The sequence below is a fragment of the Anomaloglossus baeobatrachus genome, chromosome 5, assembly GCF_048569485.1.
Source record: "Anomaloglossus baeobatrachus isolate aAnoBae1 chromosome 5, aAnoBae1.hap1, whole genome shotgun sequence".
NCBI classification, from domain to species: domain Eukaryota; kingdom Metazoa; phylum Chordata; class Amphibia; order Anura; family Aromobatidae; genus Anomaloglossus; species Anomaloglossus baeobatrachus.
In genome coordinates, this window is record NC_134357.1 from 558,763,919 (window position 1) to 558,788,409 (window position 24,491).

General features: G+C 46.1%; 1 protein-coding gene across 1 annotated transcript; it reads left to right on the forward strand.

Moving 5' to 3' along the window:
* The first annotated feature begins 8,350 nt into the window (after positions 1–8,350).
* LOC142312329 (uncharacterized) lies at positions 8,351–22,976 on the forward strand. The gene is made up of 4 exons (XM_075351260.1): positions 8,351–9,049; positions 9,133–9,230; positions 10,213–10,303; positions 20,667–22,976. The coding sequence occupies exons 1-4, from the start codon at positions 8,917–8,919 to the stop codon at positions 21,842–21,844; spliced, it is 1,500 nt and encodes a 499-aa protein (XP_075207375.1). The 5' UTR covers positions 8,351–8,916; the 3' UTR covers positions 21,845–22,976.
* Positions 22,977–24,491: the final 1,515 nt, after the last annotated feature.

Below are 24,491 nucleotides of genomic sequence, written 5' to 3' on the forward strand. Positions count from 1 at the left end.
GGCATCAGGATAATTTTCACTAGATTAGCTCTGCCAACTACCGACACAGGGATTTTACACCACGCCTTGGTTTTCTGCTGAAACCTACTCAAGAGGAGTGATGTTCAGTTTTTCAAAGTCTGCCACCTTCTGACTGATCCAGACGCCCAGGTGCAGTCATATGAAAAGGTTTGGGCACCCCTAAATGTTAACCTTTTTTGTTTATAACAATTTGGGTTTTTGCAACAGCTATTCCAGTTTCATTTATCTAATAACTGATGGACTGAGTAAAATTTCTGGATTGAAATGAGGTTTATTGTACTAACAGAAAATGTACAATCCGCATTTAAACAAAATTTGACCGGTGCAAAAGTATGGGCACCTCAACATAAAAGTGACATTAATATTTTGTAGATTTTCCTTTTGCAAAAATAACAGCCTCTAGTCGCTTCCTGTAGCTTTTAATGAGTTCCTGGATCCTGGATGAAGGTATATTTGACCATTCCTGTTTACAAAACAATTCCAGTTCAGTTAAGTTTGATGGTCGCCGAGCATGGACAGCACGCTTCAAATCATCCCACAGATGTTCAATGATATTCAGGTCTGGGGACTGGGATGGCCATTCCAGAACATTGTAATTGTTCCTCTGCATGAATGCCTGAGTAGATTTGGAGCGGTGTTTTGGATCATTGTCTTGCTGAAATATCCATCCCCTGCGTAACTTCAACTTCGTCACTGATTCTTGCACATTATTGTCAAGAATCTGCAGATACTGAGTTGAATCCATGCGACCCTAAACTTTAACAAGATTCCCGGTGCCGGCATTGGCCACACAGCCCCAAAGCATGATGGAACCTCCACCAAATTTTACTGTGGGTAGCAAGTGCTTTTCTTGGAATAATGTGCTTTTTTGCCTCCATGCATAACGCCTTTTTGTATGACCAAACAACTCAATCTTTGTTTCATCAGTCCACAGGACCTTCTTCCAAAATGTAACTGGCTTGTCCAAATGTGCTTTTGCATACCTCAGGCGACTCTGTTTGTGGCGTGCTTGCTGAAATGGCTTCTTTCGCATCACTCTCCCATACAGCTTCTCCTTGTGCAACGTGCGCTGTATTGTTGACTGATGCACATTGACACCATCTGCAGCAAGATGAAGCTGTAGGTCTTTGGAGGTGGTCTGTGGATTGTCCTTGACTGTTCTCACCATTCTTCTTCTCTGCCTTTTTGATATTTTTCTTGGTCTGCCACTTCTGGGCTTAACAAGAACTGTACCTGTGTTCTTCCATTTCCTTACTATGTTCCTCACAGTGGAAACTGACAGTTTAAATCTCTGAGACAACTTTTTGTATCCTTCCCCTGAACAACTATGTTGAATAATCTTTGTTTTCAGATCATTTGAGAGTTATTTTGAGGCGCCCATGATGCCACTTTTCATAGGAGATTCAAATAGGAGAACAACTTGCAAGTGGCCACCTTAAATACCTTTTCTCATGATTGGATACACCTGCCTATGAAGTTCAAAGCTCAATGAGGTTACAAAACCAATTTAGTGCTTTAGTAAGTGAGTAAAAAGTAGTTAGGAGTGTTCAAATCAAGAAATTGATAAGGGTGCCCATACTTTTGCACCAGTCAAATTTTGTTTAAATGCGGATTGCACATTTTCTGTTAGTACAATAAACCTCATTTCAATCCAGAAATATTACTCAGTCCATCAGTTATTAGATATATGAAACTAAAATAGCTGTTGCAAAAACCCAAAGTGTTATAAAGAAAAAAGGTTAACATTAATAGGGGTGCCCAAACTTTTTCATATGACTGCATTTGAATGAGGAAGTAAGCTTCAACTGCCCTACCAAGTTCTCAGGGGTGGGAGGAATGGGCTCCGGTGTCATGTCATGATTTATCCCAATTGTCAAACCCGATAGTGAACAAAAACGATCATTAACACCTATAGCTTCCCTCAGGGAATTTGGCCAGTCATCCAGGAAAAGGAGCATATCGTCCGCATAAAGTACGACTTTGTTAAGTTCTCATGGCGAAAACCCTTCACACCCCTTGATTTCCTCAGGACCGCAGCGAGTGGCTCAATGGCGATGGCAAACAGCAACGGGGACAGCGGGCATCCCTGCCTAGTCCCCGTAGCCAGTGAAAACTCTTCTGACAACAGCCCATTGACCTTTACCCTAGCTCTAGAACAGCAAGCTTCTTTAGCAATAAAAAAAGAAAACAAAAAGATAGGGAGCACTCCTTGTGTAAAATATGTGACAATTTTGAATAATAATTGGGTATAATACCCACTCACCCCTCCATGTTGTGCTGAGCAGCCACAACACTGGTTAGAAACCTGATATCTATGATTACCATACAGCCTCCTGCTGCTGAATGCTCATGGTCTTGCAGACTCCTCTCAGGGTGAACTTGTCTTAAGGTCCTACAGACTCCTCTCAGGGTGAACTTGTCCTCTGTGAACAGCCAGCTTCTTTAGCAATGATCTTTTGTGGATTACCCTCCTTGTAGAGTTTGTCAGTGACTGCCTTCTGGACATCTCTCAAGTCAGCAGTCTTCCCCATGATTGTGTAGCCTACTGAACCAGACTAAGGGACCATTTTAAGCCTTTGCATGTGTTTTATGGTAATTATTCTAATTTTGTGAGATAATGACTTTTGGATTTTCATTGGCTGTAAGCCATAATCATCAACATTAACAGAAATAAACGCTTGAAATAGATCACTCTGTGTGTAATGACTCTATAAAATGTTTCCCTTTTTGTATTGAATTACTGAGATAAATTAACTTTTTGATGATATTCTAATTTATTGAGATGCACTTGCATTGAGTTAATCTGCAGGCTAATGGTGTTCTAAAACTGCCCATCCCCTGTACTTCAAATCTCGCTGCTGGGAGGAAATTAACTTTATTTCACCTGGCAGCTTTCAAATTTCAGTTATCACCAATGTGGGCTCACCCACCGCTCTATGTTCACTCACCGGCTGCAACTTCGCCCCCAGCACTGACTGACCGCCTGCTCTAAAGTTGAGTGAGCTGTCACTCAGTGCGGGGGGGCAAAGTTGCAGCCACAAAGCACTGACTGATTCCTCGCATATTGACAAATGTTCTTAGATTTGGTTTAGATTACAGTAATAGTAATCAGGTTTAATACACTAAGAAATGGGGGAAAAAATTCCAAGTGCAATGAAATGGGAAAGAAATAAGGAACCTGTATACAGATCCCCAAACCAGATTGTATCCTGGGGTAGAATGAGAACATGGGGGAGGGGAGGGGAAAGAATGAGAACATGAGGAAGAAAAGGGGGGAAAAATGAGAACATGGGGGGGGGAAGGGGAGGGGGAAGAATGAGAACATGGGGGAGGGGGAAGAATGAGAACATGGGGGAGGGGAGGGGGAAGAATGAGAACATGGGGGGGAGGGGAGGGGGAAGAATGAGAACATGGGGGGGATGGGAGGGGGAAGAATGAGAACATGGGGAGGAGGGGGAAGAATGAGAACATGGGGGAGGGGGAAGAATGAGAACATGGGGGAGGGGAGGGGGAAGAATGAGAACATGGGGGAGGGGGAAGAATGAGAACATGGGGGGGAGGGGAGGGGGAAGAATGAGAACATGGGGGGGAGGGGAGGGGGAAGAATGAGAACATGGGGGGATGGGAGGGGGAAGAATGAGAACATGGGGAGGAGGGGGAAGAATGAGAACATGGGGGAGGGGAGGGGGAAGAATGAGAACATGGGGGAGGGGAGGGGGAAGAATGAGAACATGGGGGAAGGGGGAAGAATGAGAACATGGGGGAGGGGGGAAGAATGAGAACATGGGGGAGGGGGGAAGAATGAGAACAAGGGGGAGGAGAGAGGGAATAATGAGAACATGGGCGAGGGGAGGGGGATGATTGAGAACATGGGAGAGGGGAAGAATGAGAACATTTGTTGAGGGGGGAAGAATGAGAACATGGGGGAGGGGAGGGGGTATGAATGAGAACATGGAGGAGGGGGGAAGAATGAGAACATGGGGAGGGGGGGAAGAATGAGACCATGGGGGAGGGGGGAAGAATGAGAACATGGGGGAGGGGGGAAGAATGAGAACATGGGGGAGGGGGGAAGAATGAGAACACTGGGAGGGGGCAAGAATGAGAACATGGGGAGGGGGCAAAAATGAGAACATGGGGGATGGAGGGGGAATAATGAGAACATGGGCGAGGGGAGGCAGGGCCGGCGTCAGCACCCAGCAAACCTGGTCAAATGTCCGGGCTCTGGGCTGCCGGGGGAACCCACTCGCGGTGGCAGGAGTGGCATACCGCTAGTCAGGGTGGCCCGGTGCCTGCGCTGTCACCACCCCGCTGAGGATCACGCTTTCAATTGTATCGGCATCGCAGTTGCCGATACAATTGAGAACAATGATGAGATAGAATGGCACGCTATTCTCCCCGCCAGAGCAACAGCAATGGATAGGTTGAGGAGACCAGAGCAGCCGGGGAATGAGTAGAAGTATGTACAATCACTGTGGCCAGACGACCATGAGGGTGCATTAAATGATATGGCGGCTGTATACTACATGACGATGCCTAATGCTATCTGGTCTGCACTGTGCTATATAAGGGCTGTGTACTACGTGAGGATGCCTAATGCTATCTGGGTCTGCACCGTGCTATCTGGCTCTGCACTGTGCTATATAGGGGCTGTGTACTACATGAGGGTGCCTAATGCTATCTGGCTCTGCACTGTGCTATCTGGGTCTGCACTGTGCTATATAGGGGCTGTGTACTACATGAGGGTACCTAATGCTATCTGGCTCTGCACTGTGCTATCTGAGTCTGCAGTATGCTATATAGGGGCTGAGTACTACATGAAGGTGCTTAATGCTATTGGGTCTGCATTGTGCTATATGGGGGCTGTATACTACTTGAGTTTGCCTAATGCTATATGGGTCTGCATTGTGCTATATGGGGGCTGCCTAATGTTATATGGGGGTTGCATGTGCCATATGGGGGCTACATAGTGCAATATGGGGGATGCATAATGCTACATGGGGCTACATAATACTATATGGAGGTCTGTGGGGGCTTCATATCACTATATGAGGAATATGGGGGCTGCATACTACTATACCCCCAGAGTTGTATGTACTCTCCACCCCGGTGCTGTATACCCCCTCAGAGCTGTATGTCCCCCCCACCCCATAGCTGTATACCGCCAGAGTTGTATGTCACCGCCCCACCTCAGAATTGTTTGTCCCCCCACCTCAGAGCCACTACCCCCCTCTAGAGCTGTATGCCCCCCATTGCTGTATACCCCTTTCCTCAGTAATATGCATGCTCCCCAATAATGTGTATGTCCGCAGCCTCTCTTGTGATGTATATACAGCAGTGTTAGTGTTCTCTATGTGCGGCCATGTCTGATAGTGACGGCCACCAATCTAGGAGGAGCTGGATGAAGACAAGTGGGGAGGTGAATGAGGCTGTTGCTGGCTTCCCAATATTAGAAATATATATAAACATATAAACATAATATGTCTGTGTGTGCATGTATGATGTGTATCTATGTATGTCAGTGTATATGACTATGTATAGCTTTATGAATATTTATGTGTTTTTGTGAATTTTTCTTTAAATATACAGTATATGTGTACGTATGCCTGTATGTGTATGTATCTGTGCATGTCTATGTGTGGATGGGGCCCACTGAGACTCTTTTGCCCAGGCCCACAAAAACGTGGAGCCGGCTCTCAGGGGAGGGGGGTGATGTCTCTGATCGAGTCCTCAGGCGGGCTTTGCACACTACGACATCGCAGGTGCGATGTCGGTGGGGTCAAATTGAAAGTGACGCACATCCGGCATCGCATGCGACATCGTAGTGTGTAAAGCCTAGATGATACGATTAACGAGCGCAAAATCGTAGTAATCGTATCATCGGTGCAGCGTCGGCGGAATCCATAATTACGCTGACGCGACGGTCCGATGTTGTTCCTCGCTCCTGCGGCAGCACACATCGCTGTGTGTGAAGCCGCAGGAGCGAGGAACATCTCCTACCGGGGTCACCGCGGCTTCTGTAGGATATGCGGAAGGAAGGAGGTGGGCGGGATGTTTACATCCGGCTCATCTCCGCCCCTCCGCCACTATTGGCCGCCTGCCGTCTGACATCGCTATGACGCCGCACGACCCGCCCCCTTAGGAAGGAGGCGGGTCGCCGGCCAGAGCGACGGTCGCAGGGCAGGTGAGTGCATGTGAAGCTGGCGTAGCGATAATTTTCGCTACGCCAGCTATCACACGATATCGTACCTGCGACGGGGGGGGGGGGGGACTATCGCGTGCGACATCGCAGCATCGGCTTGCGATGTCGCAACGTGCAAAGCCGCCCTTAGGCAGGCTTTACACGTTGCGACATCGGTAACGATATATCGTCGGGATCACGTCGTTAGTGACGCACATCCGGCGCCCTTACCGACATCGCAGCGTGTAAACCCTAGGAGCGATGATCACTGATCGCAAAAACGTGAAAAATTGTTGATCGGTGACAAGTCGCTTCATTCCATATCGTTGCTGCTGTAGGTACGATGATGTTTGTCGTTCCTGCAGCAGCACACATCGCTATGTGTGAAGTCACAGCAATGACAAACATCTCCTTACCTGCGTCCACCGGCAATGCGGAAGGAAGGAGGTGGGCGGGATGTTATGTCCCGCTCATCTCCGCCCCTCCGCTTCTATTGGGCGGCCGCTTAGTGACATCGCGGTGACGCCGAACGAACCTCCCCCTTGAAGGAGGGATTGTTCGGCAGTCACTGCGACGTCGCCGACAAGGTATGTGCATGTGAAGCTGCCGTAGAATATCGCATGTGCGACGGGGGCGGGTACTATCGCGCTAGACATCGCTAGCGATCTCGCAGCATGTAAAGTACCCCTTACAGTCGGTAAACACAAGAGAGGAACAATAAGCTGTGAGTGCAGATCGTCCAGACGGCTCCATATAACACCACCATGTGCAGGAGAGAGTGGAGCATTCCTTCATCTTTAGGAGGTCAAGGTGGTACTAAACACCTGGCTCCTCTACATACACGTCATACACATAAGGCTCTGCTCTGCACATGTCGTACACACACAGATCTGCTCAGTAAAAATGATACACACATAGGTCCGCACATATCGAACATACACAACTACACACAAGGCTCCACCCTGCACACATAGCACACGCACCTTTGCTCTCAGTACACCTCGTACACACTCGGCTCTGCTCCGTACACCTCGTACACACTCGGCTCTGCTCCGTACACCTCGTACACACTCGGCTCTGCTCCGTACACCTCGTACACACTCGGCTCTGCTCCGTACACCTCGTACACACTCGGCTCTGCTCCGTACACCTCGTACACACTCGGCTCCGCTCCGTACACCTCGTACACACTCGGCTCCGCTCCGTACACCTCGTACACACTCGGCTCCGCTCCGTACACCTCGTACACACTCGGCTCTGCTCCGCACACCTCGTACACACACGGCTCTGCTCCATACACCTCGTACACACTCGGCTCTGCTCCGTACACCTCGTACACACACGGCTCCGCTCCGTACACCTCGTACACACACGGCTCCGCTCCGTACACCTCGTACACACACGGCTCCGCTCCGTACACCTCATACACACACGGCTCTGTTCCGCACACCTCATACACACACGGCTCTGCTCCGTACACCTCGTACACACACGGCTCTGCTCCGTACACCTCGTACACACTTGGCTCTGCTCCGTACACCTCGTACACACTCGGCTCTGCTCCGCACACCTCGTACACACTCGGCTCTGCTCTGTACACCTCGTACACACATGGCTCTGTTCCGCACACCTCATACACACACGGCTCTGCTCCGTACACCTCGTACACACACGGCTCTGCTCCGTACACCTCGTACACACTTGGCTCTGCTCCGTACACCTCGTACACACTCGGCTCTGCTCCGCACACCTCGTACACACTCGGCTCTGCTCTGTACACCTCGTACACACATGGCTCCGCTCTGTACACCTCGTACACACTCAGCTCTGCTCCGCACACCTCATACACACACACAGCTCTGCTCCGCACACCTCGTACACACACGGCTCTGCTCCGTACACCTCGTACACACACGGCTCCGCTCCGTACACCTCGTACACACACGGCTCTGCTACATCCACACTGTAAACCCCTCCTGACCCCACACATAACCTTCACCTCATCCAGCCCCATGACACCCAGCACAGCAGAGTCCTGCATACACTGAGGAGCTGATCATGTGACCCCTGACTCCTCCCCTCCATGTGACATCATCACAGGTCCTGGAAGCACAGAGCAGCCATATATCTAGTGTGCGGCTCTGCAGGTGGAGGTGTGTGGAGATTCCCCATTACTGGCCTCAGGCTCCATACACATTAGATGCTGGGGGAGAACAATCGCTCTATAGAAGAGAATTCTCCTGATTGCCCCGTGAAGGATGGATATGGACAGGGACAAGATGGCGGAGAGGATATTACACCTCACCCTAGAGATCCTCTTCCGGCTTACTGGAGAGGTGAGAGATTCTGATGACGTCACATTACATCATTCTTATCTATGGGAATAACAGATGGACAGAACTGGAGAGGTGAGGACTCTGGAAATGTCTGGAGTGAGATTTCTTACTGTGTCTCTCCATAACCAGGATTACACAGTAGTGAAGAAGACCTCTAGTGAGCGCTGTCAGGCCCCTGTGTCTGAGGGATGGGGAAGACCCCTGAGCCCAATCACGGGGCCTCCACCTCACCCCCCGATACATGAGGACATCAATGACCAGAAGATCCTAGAACTCACCTACAAGATGATTGAGCTGCTGACTGGAGAGGTGACACTGCTGGGAATGCTGGGACATTATACAGTAACGCTATGAAGGGATCGGGGGTGACGGTATCATTGTATGTGTCAGGTTCCTATAAGGTGTCAGGACGTCACCGTCTATTTCTCCATGGAGGAGTGGGAGTATTTAGAAGGACACAAAGATCTGTACAAGGACGTCATGATGGAGGTTCCCCAGCCCCTCACATCACCAGGTAATAGACAGGACTAAATACACACGGCCTATAATTATCTGTATGTAAGGAATGAATTCAGTCCCTGTATGTGTCTCCTCCAGGTCTATCCAGTAAGAGGACAACACCAGAGAGATGTCCCCGTCCTCTTCTCCCACAGGACTGTAAACAAGAAGATCCCGATGTTCCTCAGGATCATCAGGTAGATGGAGAGAAGGGGCCATGAAATCTCCCTATGATGTGTAGACGGCTGTGAAGGTCTTGTGCTCAGTCTTGTTTTATCCTCCAGTATTATATGTGTTATACTTGTGTAATGAGAGCGGTGGAGATGGCAGGATTAGATGCGATGTTCAGCTTTGCACTCGCTGGGGTCATGGAGACGTTGGACTCTGTTCACACCACAGAATCTGACACGCAGGCTGAGGTCTCTTAGCTGCTTAGCCTGACTCGAGCGTCAGCTGTTTTTGCGTCACTGCTCTGCAGTCCGGTAGGAGTTATTTCCTGCTGGCTTGTGAACTGCTGCTATCATCTCAGGCTGCTAATGACCACTTACAGCCGCCTTCACTCTTTATAAGGTACTGGATCTGATTGCTCTGGTTGTATGTAGCCATTACTTACTTATATACACTATTGAGGTTTATTTAGAGACCGGTGCAGTATACAGCACTTTATCCTTTTGTTTTATCGATCTGGTTCCTCGTCGACGAATATAGCTCAGTGTTGCTCCAGCAATATCGGTCCTAATTGTAGTGATCCAGAGACTGGTGATGTGTCGTGTGCTTTCCTGTGTGGTGTGGAAATATCCCTGTTGTTAGTTTATTCCTCCCAGTGTTTTTATTTCTTCCTGGACACGTATAGTCTCTCCCCTGTGTCTGATTGCAAAGTGTATGTGTTTTGTTCTTTTCTCCTGTCTGTGGTATTTTTGGGGTTTGCTTCTCTGGTCCCGGCCCTCTCCTGTGGTGGGGGAGGGGGGTGTTAGATCAGGATTCGGACAGAAGTTATGGTCACGCTTGCGGTCCAGACCTGGCTACTATCAAGCCTACCTCTGGGATAAGGGACAAAGCAGGGTCTCTAGACAAGGTCATCTTAGAGGCCCCTGCCTCAGTTACCCCGACCCTCCCGTGACAGCTGATCATAGATGTAACTTATCCATCTGTCTATGACTTTTACAATATTTGTTTCAGGAGGAAGATCTGACCCATCTTAATACTACAGAGACATATGTGAGGGGTGATGAGCGGAGTAAAGAGGAGATTCCTACATATGACTACCCAGGTGAGTAGTGACCACTAAATGCAGAGAAGTGACAGATTCTTTTCATTTAGCAGCTGCTACAATGTGGGACTAAAAAGATGGAACAAAACTTATTATCCTAAAAATAATGTGTAAGAGGTTTCCCGTACATCCTAGAGAATGGAGAATGTACAGTTTATTCTTTTTAATCTCTTTATTAATGGCCTTGTGGATGGGATTGATAGTAAAGTGTCATTCTTTCCTGACGACACCAAACTATGTAGGATATTGAAAAGTGACCTTGATAGTACAATATTACAAAATGATCTGGATAAGATGTCGGAATGGGCAGTTACTTAGCAAATGAGATTTAATATTGCTAAATGTAGAGTAATACACCTCGGACGGAGAAATCCTATTGCTGCATATACGTAAAATGGAAGTAAACTCGGGATTACCGAATAAGAGAAAGACTTGGATTCTGGTTACAAGTATGCTGAGCAGCAGTTCTCAATGTCAAGCAGCAGCTGCAAAAGCAAAAAAGATTTTAGGGTGTATAAAAAGAGAGATTAGATCCCGTGATCCCAACGTATTGTTACCCATCAATAAATCACTTGTAAGTCCACATCTAGAATGTAGGATCCAGTTTTGGCTCCACATTTTAATAAGGATATTCAGAAGATCGTCAGTTCAAAGGCGGGCAACTAGATTATTGCAAGAAATGGAATACCTTCCATATGATGAGAGTTGGAAAAAGTTGGGCTTGTTCAGCTTAGAAAAAAAGATGTCTCAGAGGCGATCTCATTTATATGTATAAATATGATGTACCACATGTGTGGTCAATACAAAGGACTGGCACATGACTTATTCCGTCTTCACTGAGGGTATGGTGTTCTTTTGACAATACGCAGTGTTGACTTTGCACCTACGGTAACATTTCTTTTGGGATTATGGCCCAAAAGTTCAACCTTGGTCTCATCAGCCCATAACATATTTTCCCACATGGTTTTCACAGACTTGAAGTAGGTTTTAGCAAAACATAGCCGTACTTGGATGTTTTTCTTTGTAAGAAAAGGCTTCTGTCTTCCACCCTACGTATGAAGAATACAGTAGATTGCTGTCACATGCAGTACACATTTACTACTGGCCAGAAATTCCTGCAGGCCTCTTGGTTGTCAGACCAACTTTATTCTTTTCTGCACATCATTTTTTGAAGGACGTCCAGTTCTAGGTAATGTCTCTGTTGTAACGAATTTAAGCCACTTTTTGATGACCATCTTCACAGTGATCCTGTCACGGTAGATAGGGAAAGCATGGGAGCAGGGCTTCTAGACTGACCCTCAGACTAGGGGGGTACTAGGTGTCTCTTATCTCAGAGTTATCTTTGAAGGTGAGGATGTCTGAACCGCCAACCTGACCCTGCTTCTGACCACCGCTGATCATATACCCCCTCCCTCCCTACCCCAGGAGAAGGCCAGGACAGGGATGTGATAAAAGCAACAGAGATAGAGAAATAGGGGAAACCAAAACTCTATCTTACACCACGCTCACACAAAATTAAAAGGCAATAAGATGTAAGGAGGAAAATAGGAGCAGAGAGGAAACAACAAAATAAATTCCTCAACAACTCCAAGCACCACGCCATATTCAGTAATCACCTGCAGGACTGCGACACAATAGCACACAGACCAACACAGCAAAGGCTATAGTCGGCATGGGAAGATAGATTCCACCATCTCAAAAAGGTGAGGAGTAAATGTGATAGGTTTCCAACAACATGTAATCCCAGAGATAACTAGCAGGCTTGCAGAGTTTAACTCTCGCTACCCTGACCATTGAGGATACAGTTGGTCAATGCCCCAACCTATCTGTGTTACTCAGAAACACCAGAGAAACCATAGTGTGGAGTGTCAGAATCTGTAGTATGAACACTGTCTGATGCCGCCATGACACTTGGCGAGGTTTGAGCAAACTGTGTATGACAGATTCATGGTTTATGTAATGGTTTGAAAAATTGTTTTGCTCCCTTCTCCTGATAACTTTCAACAATGAGACTCCTTTGCTGTGTTGTCAGCTGTTTATGTATGGACCATGGCTTTTGGTGTAAAGTGCAACAAGGAAAATGTCAGGAAAATCCTCCTTGGATAGCAAAACCTTATTTGGGGTAATCATATTAACTATAAATGATGGCGGCCGTGTACTGACTACTATTTATCATGAATGTAAATGTCTAATTATGAACAACCCTTCCCAGAACCAGCATGTAAAATAACTCTGACATAACCAGGCTGACAACTCATCCACACCCAGGTACCAGAAACAGTACATACTAAAAAGTCCAAGATGTGCTGTGTAGAGGATCATGACAGTACCTGCTCTTCAAGAGGGGCCCACCGGACCCCAAGTTTCCCAGGAAACCTCCTATGAAATGCCCTGATCAACTGATGAGCCCTCACAGAATATAGGATGCTTTACACGCTGCGACCTCGCTAGTGATCTCGTTAGCGACGTGACATGCCAGATCGCAGATGCGATCTGCAGAGATCGCACATAGGTCGTTTTTATAGCGCCAGTCACATGTGCGATCTCGGCAGATCGCTAGCGCTGTCGCAGCGTGTAAAGCACCCTTAAGCTAGAAACCAGGATTTCTCTTCAGGTTCGTATCCCATCCAATAAACCAGGAATTGAAAGGAATTCCGGATCCTGCGAGAATCCATGATGTTTTGCACCTCACACCCCAAGCCTCCATTAATACAAACAGGAGGTGGCAGGAAAGAGGGAGACAAAGTATAAGGAACAGATTCTTTCAACAAAGACCTGTAGAAAACATTCTGAATCCGAAAAGACTGAAGAATTTTAATCTGATAGTCAAACCTTCTCTCCAACCTTGAGGACCATTCTTACCTGCCTTCTGTTTCTGTAGAAGTTGAGCCATAAAAATATTCTTTTAAAATACCTCCAGACATCGCAGAGTTTTTGTATGGCTAACCAACCAAAATGAGGATGGAACCCATAATTGCAAAAGAACTGCAACATTCCCGTGGTCTGATTGAGTTTGCCTTTAAGGCCATGCACCCAAGGGAGAAAGTAACTGCGGATTTTTGCTGCGGAAAACCTGCAGATTTTCTAGATTTTTTCCAGATAAATCCGCGGGTTTACGCAAGTACAGACACTCCCCATGTTATCCTATGGGGGTTGGGATAATTGCTGTATCAATGCTGTGGTATTTGTAGCTGCGGAAAATGCTGCAGATTTCCCAGAACCGCACGTAACTGCATGTCAATTATTCATGCAGAATTATCTGCGGAATTCCTGCCTTTCCACTATGGAGATACAGGGCGGGAAATCCGCAGGAATTCCGCACGGTTTCCACAGGTTTACCACAACAATGCCGCAGAAATACCGCATCAATGGATAGCTGCGGATTCTGGGGTGTTGCTGCGTGAATCTGTGGAAATATTCCGCAGGAACGTTCTCCCATGGGCACATGGCCTAACAGCCGGATCAACCAAAGGTAGAAATAAGGACCAATCTTCCTGCTGAGCTGCGATAAAACATCTTAAAATTTGCTCCAAAGACTGATATGTCCTCTCGGTCTGCCCGTTAGTTTCAGGGTGATATGCAGAGGAGAAAGACAAATCAGTCCCTAATATTTTTTTTTTACAGAAATCCCTACAGAACTTAATGAATTGCACCCCCTTATCGGACACAATATTCTGAGGACTACCATGCACATTCCCAACCACATGATTAATGAACAATTTGGAGAGCGTTTCGGCATTGGGTAACCCAGATAAAGGAACTATGTGTGCTTGTTTACTGATACAGTTAACTACCACCCAGGTCCAAAATCTTTCTGGAATTGGCAATGGAGCCAACTGCCCGGCCGGCAATGATGAACTTTGGCGCTAGCACAAGTTTCACAAGCATATACAAATTCCTTAATATCATTATGCATGGAGGACCACCAAAAGAGTCTAGCAACAGCCTTCTGGGTAAGAGTGACCCCAGGGTGGCCATTCAACACAGAATCATGGAATTCCTGCAAAAGACATAATCCTAAATACACAGGGACAAATAACTTAGACAATCAAAGTGAGGAGGTGCTCCGGCACAAAACGTCCATGCAGACAAAAATTGTTAGAGATTAAAAAAACATCTTTAATTCCTAATAGTTAAAGGGAACCAAACATCAGGATTTTCGTGTATAAGCTGCAGCCAGTGCAGTACTGGCACTATCAGGCACAGTGTGTACATACCACCAGGGGGCAGCTCGGGTGTTTAGTCAGTGAAATACAACTTTATAAAGTTTGAAATTTCGTGCACTTTTTGATTGACGTGTGCACCTCTGCAGATAATGTCCGGGCGGGTTATGCAGGAGTTCCCCGCCCCCCCACCAGCCTGTTCCTCCCTCTCTCCTGATGTCCGGGCGGGTTATGCACGTGTTCCCCGCCCCCCCGCGCCGCCTGTTCCTCCCTCCCTCCCTCTGGCTGTATGTAAATATCTAATCTTCAGAAACATGGCGCCGGAGTGGGCCTCTGCGCATAGCGCTTATCTCCGGCGCCATGTTTCTGAAGCCCCCGTATTACACAACTTGGTGTCTGAGAGGGCGGCGCCACAGCGATGTCACACCGCCTGGTGTGTTGGCCCGGTGTCCTGGGGCGGCACGATACAGGAGCAGCAGGTAATCGCGTCCTCCGATCAGCTGTTCTGCAGTCCTGTTGTGATCGCGCTCGCTCCTGCGGTCACAACGGGATATGAAGGAGCGAGGGCGCATGCGCCGCCCTCTAACACCAAGCTGTGTGATGCGGGCTTCAAAAACATGGCGCCGGAGATGAGCGCTATGCGCAGAGGCCCATTCCGGCGCCATGTTTCTGAAGATTAGATATTTACATACAGCCAGAGGGAGGGAGGGAGGAACAGGCGGCGCGGGGGGGCGGGGAACACGTGCATAACCCGCCCGGACATCAGGAGAGAGGGAGGAACAGGCTGGTGGGGGGGCGGGGAACTCCTGCATAACCCGCCCGGATATTAACAGCGAGGTGCACACGTCAATCAAAAAGTGCACGAAATTTCAAACTTTATAAAGATGAATGTCACTGCCTAAACACCCGAGCTGCACCCCAATGGTATGTACACACTGTGCATGATAGTGCCAGTGCTGCACTGGCTGCAGCTTATACACGAAAATCCTGATGATTGGTTCCCTTTAAAAAACATGGTGAGGATAAAATTTCCTATGATTGACGCGTTTCAGACGCTGGATCTTTAGTCATAATCAAGATGACTATTAGGAATTAAAGATGTTTTTTTAATCTCTAACAATTTTTGTCTGCATGGACGTTTTGTGCCGGAGCACCTCCTCACTTTGATTGTCTACAGCTTCCCTTGTTCTACTGAGCACCATCCAGGAGCTTTCATCCAGCTAAATTTACAACAAACTGGTGAGCTGAAATCCCTTTTTTTTCCCTCTACAAATAACTTGGACCCAGGAGTAGAAGAAAGAGCCAATAACTGAGCATTGCAGATATTCGTTTCCAACTCTGAGGAGACCACGGCAACAACAATACCCCGAGGAAAAATGGGGGATGGAGGTTCTGGAGGAGACATGGAAATTAGGCTACGTGACAAAGCGTCAGCCCTTACGTTCTAAGACCCTGGCCCAAACAAGATAAAAAAAAATATTGAATCACAAAAAAAAAAATAAGCCCGCCTGCCCTACTTGGGGTCAGCCTTTTGGCTGATTCAATATGAGCTAAATGTTTTGTGATCAGTCACCACAGTGATCTAATGAACTGGTCCTTCGAAAAAATGCCTCCATTCTTCAAAAACTAACTTGACAGCAAGTAACTCCCAATTTCCCACGTCATAATTCTTTTCAGTAAAAAGTCCAACCAGAAAAAAAATCTAGCACCACTCACATGCATGCAATCAGTGAGGGAGACATCCCCACAGACTCTTCAGGACTCCAGGCAGTAGTAAAGTTCAAATTCCAAAGAGACGAAAAATAGGTGTAGCACTCTCCATCCTTGTGAATAAAATGTTTTTTCTTTATGTATAAATTCATCTTCAAACCATGAATACAGGTAGTAGCTTGGAACATAACAGATAACGGACGTTTTATGTACCTGAATACACTCCAACAGGTCCCTCCTTTTATTCACAAGGACAGTGAGTGCTACTCCCCTTTTTTTTTTTGTCTTTGGAATTTGATAATTCTTTTCAGCAGGCGAGAATTTTTTAGCGAAAAAGACACATGTTCGCAGGTTAATTAACCTTTTAGGATCTTGAGACAAAACGGCCCCAACTCCAACTTCAGAAGCATTTACCTCTACAATGAAGGGCCTCTGGAGGTCTGGCTGAATAAGAGCAGGAGTAGACATGAAACAGGTTTTAACATTTTCAAAAGGCCCAACCGCCTCTAGCGACCAAACCTTCAGATCTGCCCCGTACGTGTGAGATAAGAGGTTTAACGATTTGAGAAAAACCCTTGATGAATGTTCTTTAATAATTAGCAAACCCCCAGGAAAGAAGTTTCTTGGACAGAAAAGGAACATTTTTCAAACTTTAAACTATTTTCTGTAAAGCCTGCTTTACACATTACGATTAAGCATACAATGTCATATGCGATCGTAACCGCACCCATCGCATGTGCGGCACGTTCAATTTGTTGAACGTGTCGCACAAACGATTATTCCCCGTCACATGTACTTACCCGTCCATACAATCTCGATGTGGGCGGCGAACATCCACTTCCTGGAGTGGGAGGGAAGTTCGGCGTCACAGCGACGTCACGCGGCAGCCGGCCAATAGAAGCGGAGATGAGCGGGATTTACATCCCGCCCACCTCCTTCCTCCCGCATAGCCGGCGGGAGCCGCGGGACGCAGGTAAGATCTGTTCATAGTTCCCGGGGTGTCGCACACAGCGATGTGTGCTGCCTCGGGAACATTGAACAACCTGACGTTCAATTTTTAGCAATTGAACGACGTGCATGCGATGAACGTTTTTTCGTTCAATCGCAATCGCACGTAGCTGTCACATGCTACAATATTACTTACGATGCCGGATGTGCGTCACTTACGACGTGACCCCACCGACACATAGTAAGATTTATTGTAGCATGTAAAGCCCGCTTAAGCTTTTGCAGAACTAAATTGACATGTTCTTAATGAGAAACCAGGGCAGAGGAAAAAATTAGAATGTCATCCAAATATACCACAATAAACCTCAAAATAGAATCGGATAAAATATCGTTCATAAAATTTTGAAAGACAGCAGGTGCATTAGCTAAACCAATAGGCATGACGAGATTTTCAAAAAGACCTTCCAACGTTAAAAACGTCGTCTTCCACTCACTCTAAGGCGGGCTTTGCACGTTGCAACATCGGTAACAATGTGTTACCGATTCTGCAGCGATTGTCCCGCCCCCGTCGCACGTTCGATATCTAGTGAAAGCTGCCGCAGCGATTTATTATCGCTACGGCAGCTTTACACGCACATACCTGCCGTGCGACGTCCCTCTGGCCGGCGAACCGCCTCCTTCCTTAGGGGGCGGGTCGTGCGGCGTCACAGTGACGTCACACGGCAGGCGGCCAATTGAAGCGGAGGGGCGGAGATGAGCAGGATGTAAACATCCCGCCCACCTCCGTCCTTCTCATTGCAGCCGGCGGCAGGTAAGTTGAAGTTCCTCGCTCCTGCGGCTTCACACACAGCGATGTGTGCTGCCGCAGGAGCGAGGAACAAAATCGTACCTGTCGCTGCACCGGCATTATGGAAATGTCGGAGGCTGCAGCGATGATACGATAACGACGCTTTTGCGCTCGTTCATCGTATCAAAAAGGTTTTACACGTTGCGATATCGACTGCGACGCCGGATGTGCGTCACTTTCGATTTGACCCCACCGACATCGCACGTGCAATATCGCAACGTGCAAAGCCGCCCTAAGATCAACTTTGGAAAACCATTTGGCCCCAGTAAGCTGATTATATAGATTGGGGATTAGTGGAAGCAGATAAGTATTTTTAATAGTTTGGCATTAGTAATGAGATTAATAGTACAGTCATAACGACAGTGGGGAGGTAGTATCTGTGCCCCTTTTTCCTAAGTAAAACATCCCAAAGTCCTTCAGGTGACCCAGCAGACTCTCCAGATTAGCGGAGAAAACCTGTACAGGTTTAAGACATTTTTCATGACAATTAGGACCCCATTTAAAAATGTCCTTTTGACACTAATCAATGACTGGATTATGTATACACAACCATGGGTTACCCAATACGAACCCCACAGGTACATTGTCCAAAACATACAGTAACAGGAAATAGACTCCAAATAAAGAGATCCCACTCTGAGAGTGACTTTAATCATTACTAGCTAGATAAGATTCTGGAGAAATGGAGTTCTGTTGTTAGCAACAATTTGAATGGGTTCCTGTAGCTCAACTGTCCCTTATCCTAACTTCATAATCAGTCCAGAATCAATGAAATTAGACACACATCCGCAGTCAATAAAAGAAAGTGTTGAAAGATATTGATTCTGAAAAAGATGTTCTACATTCAACAACACTTTATCTGAGGAGTTAAAGCATGGGTGGGGAACCGCCGGCCCACGGGCCGCCTTGACCTTTTTTGCGGTCCACGGGCAGATTCTTGGGGGCGGCAGTGTTCGAGCTGCCACCGCGGTCTTGCAGTCCGCCAGCCCTTTAAATCCCCACATGCGCAGTTTGTGTGTACCAAATGGGTTCTCCCGCTGGCCAGTGTCAGCGTGCTGGGGACTTACTTTGCGGGTGGGTTTAGCGCTCTGCGCTTCCATCCCACAGCAGCTCCACAGCTTCCAGCGGTGTGGGCCTGCCCCTCTGCCCTCTGGAGCTGTGTGCTCGTCCTCTGATGCTGTTTGTCCGGCGCCTGCCCTCTGCTGCTGTTTTCCCCCTTCCAGTGCTTTGTGGGCCCCCCCAGTGTATAACACCCCCCCTCCCTGAGTTGCGTGCAACCCTCAGTGATGTGTACCCCCAATGCTGTGTATCACCCCAGGTTTTTGTTTCCCCCCAGTAGTGATGTCAGGGCTCTGCAAGTGCCGTGTGCAGCCCCCCCAGTGACGTGTGTTCCCCCACCCCCCCCAGGGACGTCTGTGCCCCCACCCCAGTGACATCTGTGCCCCAGCCCCTCTTGTGTTGTGCCTCAGTGTCCCCTGTGACTTATACATCACATTGGAGATGCTGGGGGCATATACATGTCCCCAGCCCTTCAATTGATGAATGTGCCTCCAGTGTCTCCTTGGATGTATATACAGCAGTCCCAGCGTTTCCTATGGGATGTGTATATACCCACATCCCCTCCAGTGATGTTTGTGCCCCCAGTGTCTCACCAAACATCACAGCCGCACCAAAGAGAAGCAGCTCTGGCCGCCACAGTAGGAGTGAGTTAATTGTTGGATCAAATATAGCAGGGTCATTTTTACATTGATAATTTAGTGCGGCCACTGAAGATTGGTAGAAATTTCCAAATGACCCCCGTCAGAAAAAATGTTCCCATCTCTGAGTTAAAGGGTACCTGAAAGTCTCGATGACCCCCTCGACCATCACCCGGACTTAGGCGTTTCCTGATACTAAAAAGTCCAAGTTGTGCTGTGCAGAGGATCGGGACTCCTTCTATGAATGTTCAGTTAGCAGACCTTACTTATGGCCTAACTTAGTAGATTTACTTCTGACTTTTTAGAAATAGGTTTGTGGTCTTTTTACGGGGGTCATTAATGTCTTACTATGCTTCCAGCTTTGACTTAATGGGCTATTAAAATATTTAGATTTTTTTTTTTTTTATAGAAGTTGGGGTAAAATATAAGTTCACCACTTCTCATGGCTGGGGGATGTACTGTATGTGTTTAAGAGAACAAATAAATGAGAGAAGCATTACTCGCCAGTCACAGCCCCTGCTGCTTCAGTGTTTAGTTCCGGCCTTTCTGTACTTGACTGCAGCCATAATGGGCCATCGCTGTCCTCACAACGTGATACAACGCACATGTGTAATATTGTGCTAGTCATCCCAGCAGCCAAGTAGACTAAGAATGGATAGGCGCTCTAAACTGGAAGCCCTAAAATGGCAATGGATTCAACAGGCGAGTAATGTTTTTTTTTCTGATATTTATCACATTCTTCCTTAACCCTTCTTTTGACACCTCGAGAAGACCACTTTAAGAATTAATTTGCAATTGTAGTTTTACACTTTTGTGGTAAGTCAGAATTTGTTCATACAACATTGTACGTGTCCTCTGTTCTCCTCTAAAATGCATGCGCCTGTCATGGATTGTGCCAGACAGACACCCCCTAATAATATTGACTGACAGGCTCATTTATGGTTTTTCAGTATTTCCAATCTTATATTATTGAAAAAGTAATGTGTTATTCTTGACAGGTGACTGTATTAGGAGACCAGAGGAATTTCTGACATCTTCATACTTTGATTCATATCAACTTGGTGAACCACAAGATACATATGAAGAACATTGCGTTATCCCAATTGTATCCTCAGTGCTTCACAACAGGGTTATATCATCTGATCCTATTAAACAGCTCCCATCTTCTGATTCATCACAGGCAATAGAGGAAAATAAATGTCGCATAAAGGATGTTAGAACTAGCAAAGAAAAAAATACATGTTCATGTTCAGAATCTGGGAAATATTTTAATTGTCAATCAAAACTTGTTGTCCATAAGAAAATTCACATAGAGGAAAAGTCATATCTATGTCCTGAATGTGGGATTTTTTTTGCAGCTAAATCTGCTCTTATTACACATCAAATAACTCACTCAGGGGAGACACCATTTTCATGTTTAGATTGTGGGAAATGTTTTGCAAAAAAATCAAAACTTGTTAGACATCAGAGAATTCATGAAGGAGGAAAGCCATTTGCATGTTTAGACTGTGGAAAGACTTTTAAACACAAATCTCATCTTATTGCACATCAGAGAACTCACACAGGGGTGAAACCATTTTATTGCTCAGAATGTGAGAAATATTTTTCACATAAATCAACTCTTCTTACACATCAGAGAACTCACACAGGGGAGTCACCATTTTCATGTTCAGAATGTGGAAAATGTTTTAAGCAGAAATCAACTCTTGTTACACATCAGAGAACTCACACAGGGGAGAAGCCATTTTCATGTTCAGAGTGTGGCCAAGGTTTTAATCAGATATCAAGTCTTCATTTACATCAGAGAACTCACACAGGGGTGAAACCATTTTCATGTTCAGAATGTGGGAAATGTTTTAAGCAAAAATCAACTCTTGTTACACATCAGAGAACTCACACAGGGGAGAAGCCATTTTCATGTTCAGAATGTGGGAAATGTTTTGCAGATATATCAACTCTTGTTAAACATCAGAGAATTCACACAGGGGAGAAGCCATTTTCATGTTCAGACTGTGGGAAAGATTTTAGTCAGATATCAAGTCTTCATTTACATCAGAGAACTCACACAGGTGAGAAGGCATATTCATGTTCAGACTGCGGGAAATGTTTTGTGCGTAAAGCACATTTGGTTAAACATCAAAAATGTCACATAGGGATGAAGCCACATCTATGTTGAGATTGTGGAAAATGCTTTTCTTTTAAAACAACTCATGTTAAATATGAAAGAGCTCACACAGGTGAAAAGCCATTTTCATATTCCGAATGTAGAAAATCTCTTATATGAAAGTTAAATTGACTTGCTGCACATAAAGGGATGAAACTATATTTATGTTCTGAATTTAAGTAAAGATTTTCCCCATTAAAAAAATTAAGATCCAAAAAACTTACAAAATAGCTTTTTTTTTTCCCATCTGCTCTTCACCCCAAAACATGTTTTCACTTTCCTGACCAGGCCAACATTTTAAATTCTGACCAGTGTCATTTTATGTGGTAATACCTCTGGAACGCTACAACATCTCCTAGTGAGTCTTAAATTTTTTTTTTTTTTTTTAACACATTGTAATTCTGTAATGCTCGCAAGGCGGGCACAGGGTTAGTGGGTCCACTGGACTGAAAGCACTGTTTACTTGTCTGGAGGAGTAACTGGACCAGCCACTGAGTCTTTACTAGCACCATAATCCGGTGGCTGGGAATATGTACACATGCTGGTAAGCGGCTGGCAGAGGGCAGCCCCAGGGGATCTACGGTACTTTGGCAGCTGGCGCCATGGATACACTACAGTCTCTGATGATAGGAATAGCAGCAGCCGCCAGTGTCATGGATTCAGCCAGTATGGATGGATGGATGGATGCTGCAGCAGCGGCCGATGAGGATACGTGCGGCAGCGGGTACTGTGGTGGTATGGTGGTAGCCGTCATGGATGGTGGTAGCAGGAGAAGCAGATTAAAAGGGCACTGAAACACAAACACGAATCAGAAGCAAAATATAGCTCAGTAACAGCAGCAGTGACAGCAGCACTGAAAACCTGAGAACTAGCAACGAAACTAACTTGTTGCCCAAGCACCTACCTTAAGGGGAAGGTGCCTTAAATACCTGAAGCCTCTCTGCCAAGCTAAGAGTCACTTCCGGGTCAGAGCATCTTGGCCCTTTAAGAAAAGAGGTTTGGCCATGTGCGCACCCTACGGGCATTCCCAGAAGGCCTGTTTGATCTTTGCAGGTACTGGGAGACAGCAGCATGGATCGGAGATGGAGCAGCCACCACTGGGCAGCTGGGAAGGTGAGAGGGACAGCGTCTCTGTCAGGGGAGATAAGCAGGACAGAGTGGTGATGCTGGCATGTGTGTTACAACTTCATCTTAGTTGTAAATGTAGGTTATTATGATTTGCATTTTTTTAAAGAAATAATAATTTGAAAAAAATTAAAAAATGACGCAAATTTCAAATTTTTATGCCCTTAAACCAGATAGTAATACCACACAAAATAGATAATAAAGAACATTTCCATCATGTCTACTTTACATTAGCATCATTTTTTAAACATTATTTTTTTTGTTAGGAAATTGTAAGTGTTAAACGTTTATCAGCAATTTGTCATTTTTCCAGCAAAATTTACAAAAACATTTTTTTTAGGGACCACATCACATTTGAACTGACTTTGATGGATCAATGTGACAGAAATATCCACAAGTGACACCATTTTAAAAATTCTCCCATCAAAATACTCAATACCACATTCAAGATAGTTTAACCTTTTAGATGCTTCACAGGAGCAAAAGCAATGTGGAAGGAAAAAAATGAACATTTAAATTTTTCCCCACAAAAATGGACCATAGAATTTGTTGTGCAATGTCTCCTGAGTATAAAAATACCTCATATATAGTGACGGGCAGACCTGGACTGTAAACGTCTGGATTCACATGGTTTCAAACGTACCCGAGGGCCAGGCCTCGAATTCTCAGGGAATTCCAGCTAATCATCCAGATCCGGGAAATAAATAAAATAAGGAAGAAATAAAATAAGAATAAAGCATGCGCTTCACACTTACCGAGTCTCCGGTGTGGTTGTAAATGCTACACCGTCGAAGCACACGCGAAACACGTGTTGGGACCGGTTCCACGTGTGAGGTAGACAGACTCCCCCTCGGGGTGTTACACTTACCACGGGTAGGTCTTCAGGTGCCACTTTACCACCATTGTATGATCATGTATGATGTTAGATACTATATATTTACATCCTTGGTGGTTTTGATGTGTTCATATTGGCCCTGATTTAGACCATACTTTCTGTGGGTGTTGTTAGTGTACCAGTACTTTTGTCCTATTTATCCAAGGGATATATACCTTTACTGTGGTTAATGTGAATACTTTCATGTGCCTTCCTTGGATCTGGAAACATCCCCTTATTTATGCCTGGGGTAGCCTGTCTCCCTTCGTGGGACCCCTTTTTCCTCCTCTTGTCTCCTGTAGATCTGGTTTTAATTATGTATGTCCAATTCTTAATTGTTTATCACATGTGACTACAATTTATGTATTTTTGTAATAAAATGTATACACTTTCAAAAATTGTAGTACCAGATTTTTATCTTCAAACATGTTAATACCCCTTATTTTTAACAAGTTATTAGCTCCTTAATATATGTGGCTTGGGTCTCAGCCGAAGATAGAGGATACGACCGCGAGGAAGAGTGGAACCTGGAAGGCGGTCAAGAGGACAGTCATGTGGGCTATGTGGTGGCAGAGTCTCCGCTTCCTTTTTGTCGAAGATGTCCGCATAGGTCCAGTAGGTGGACGGCAGCTCCGGAAGATTAGAGGGTCTCACAAGCAG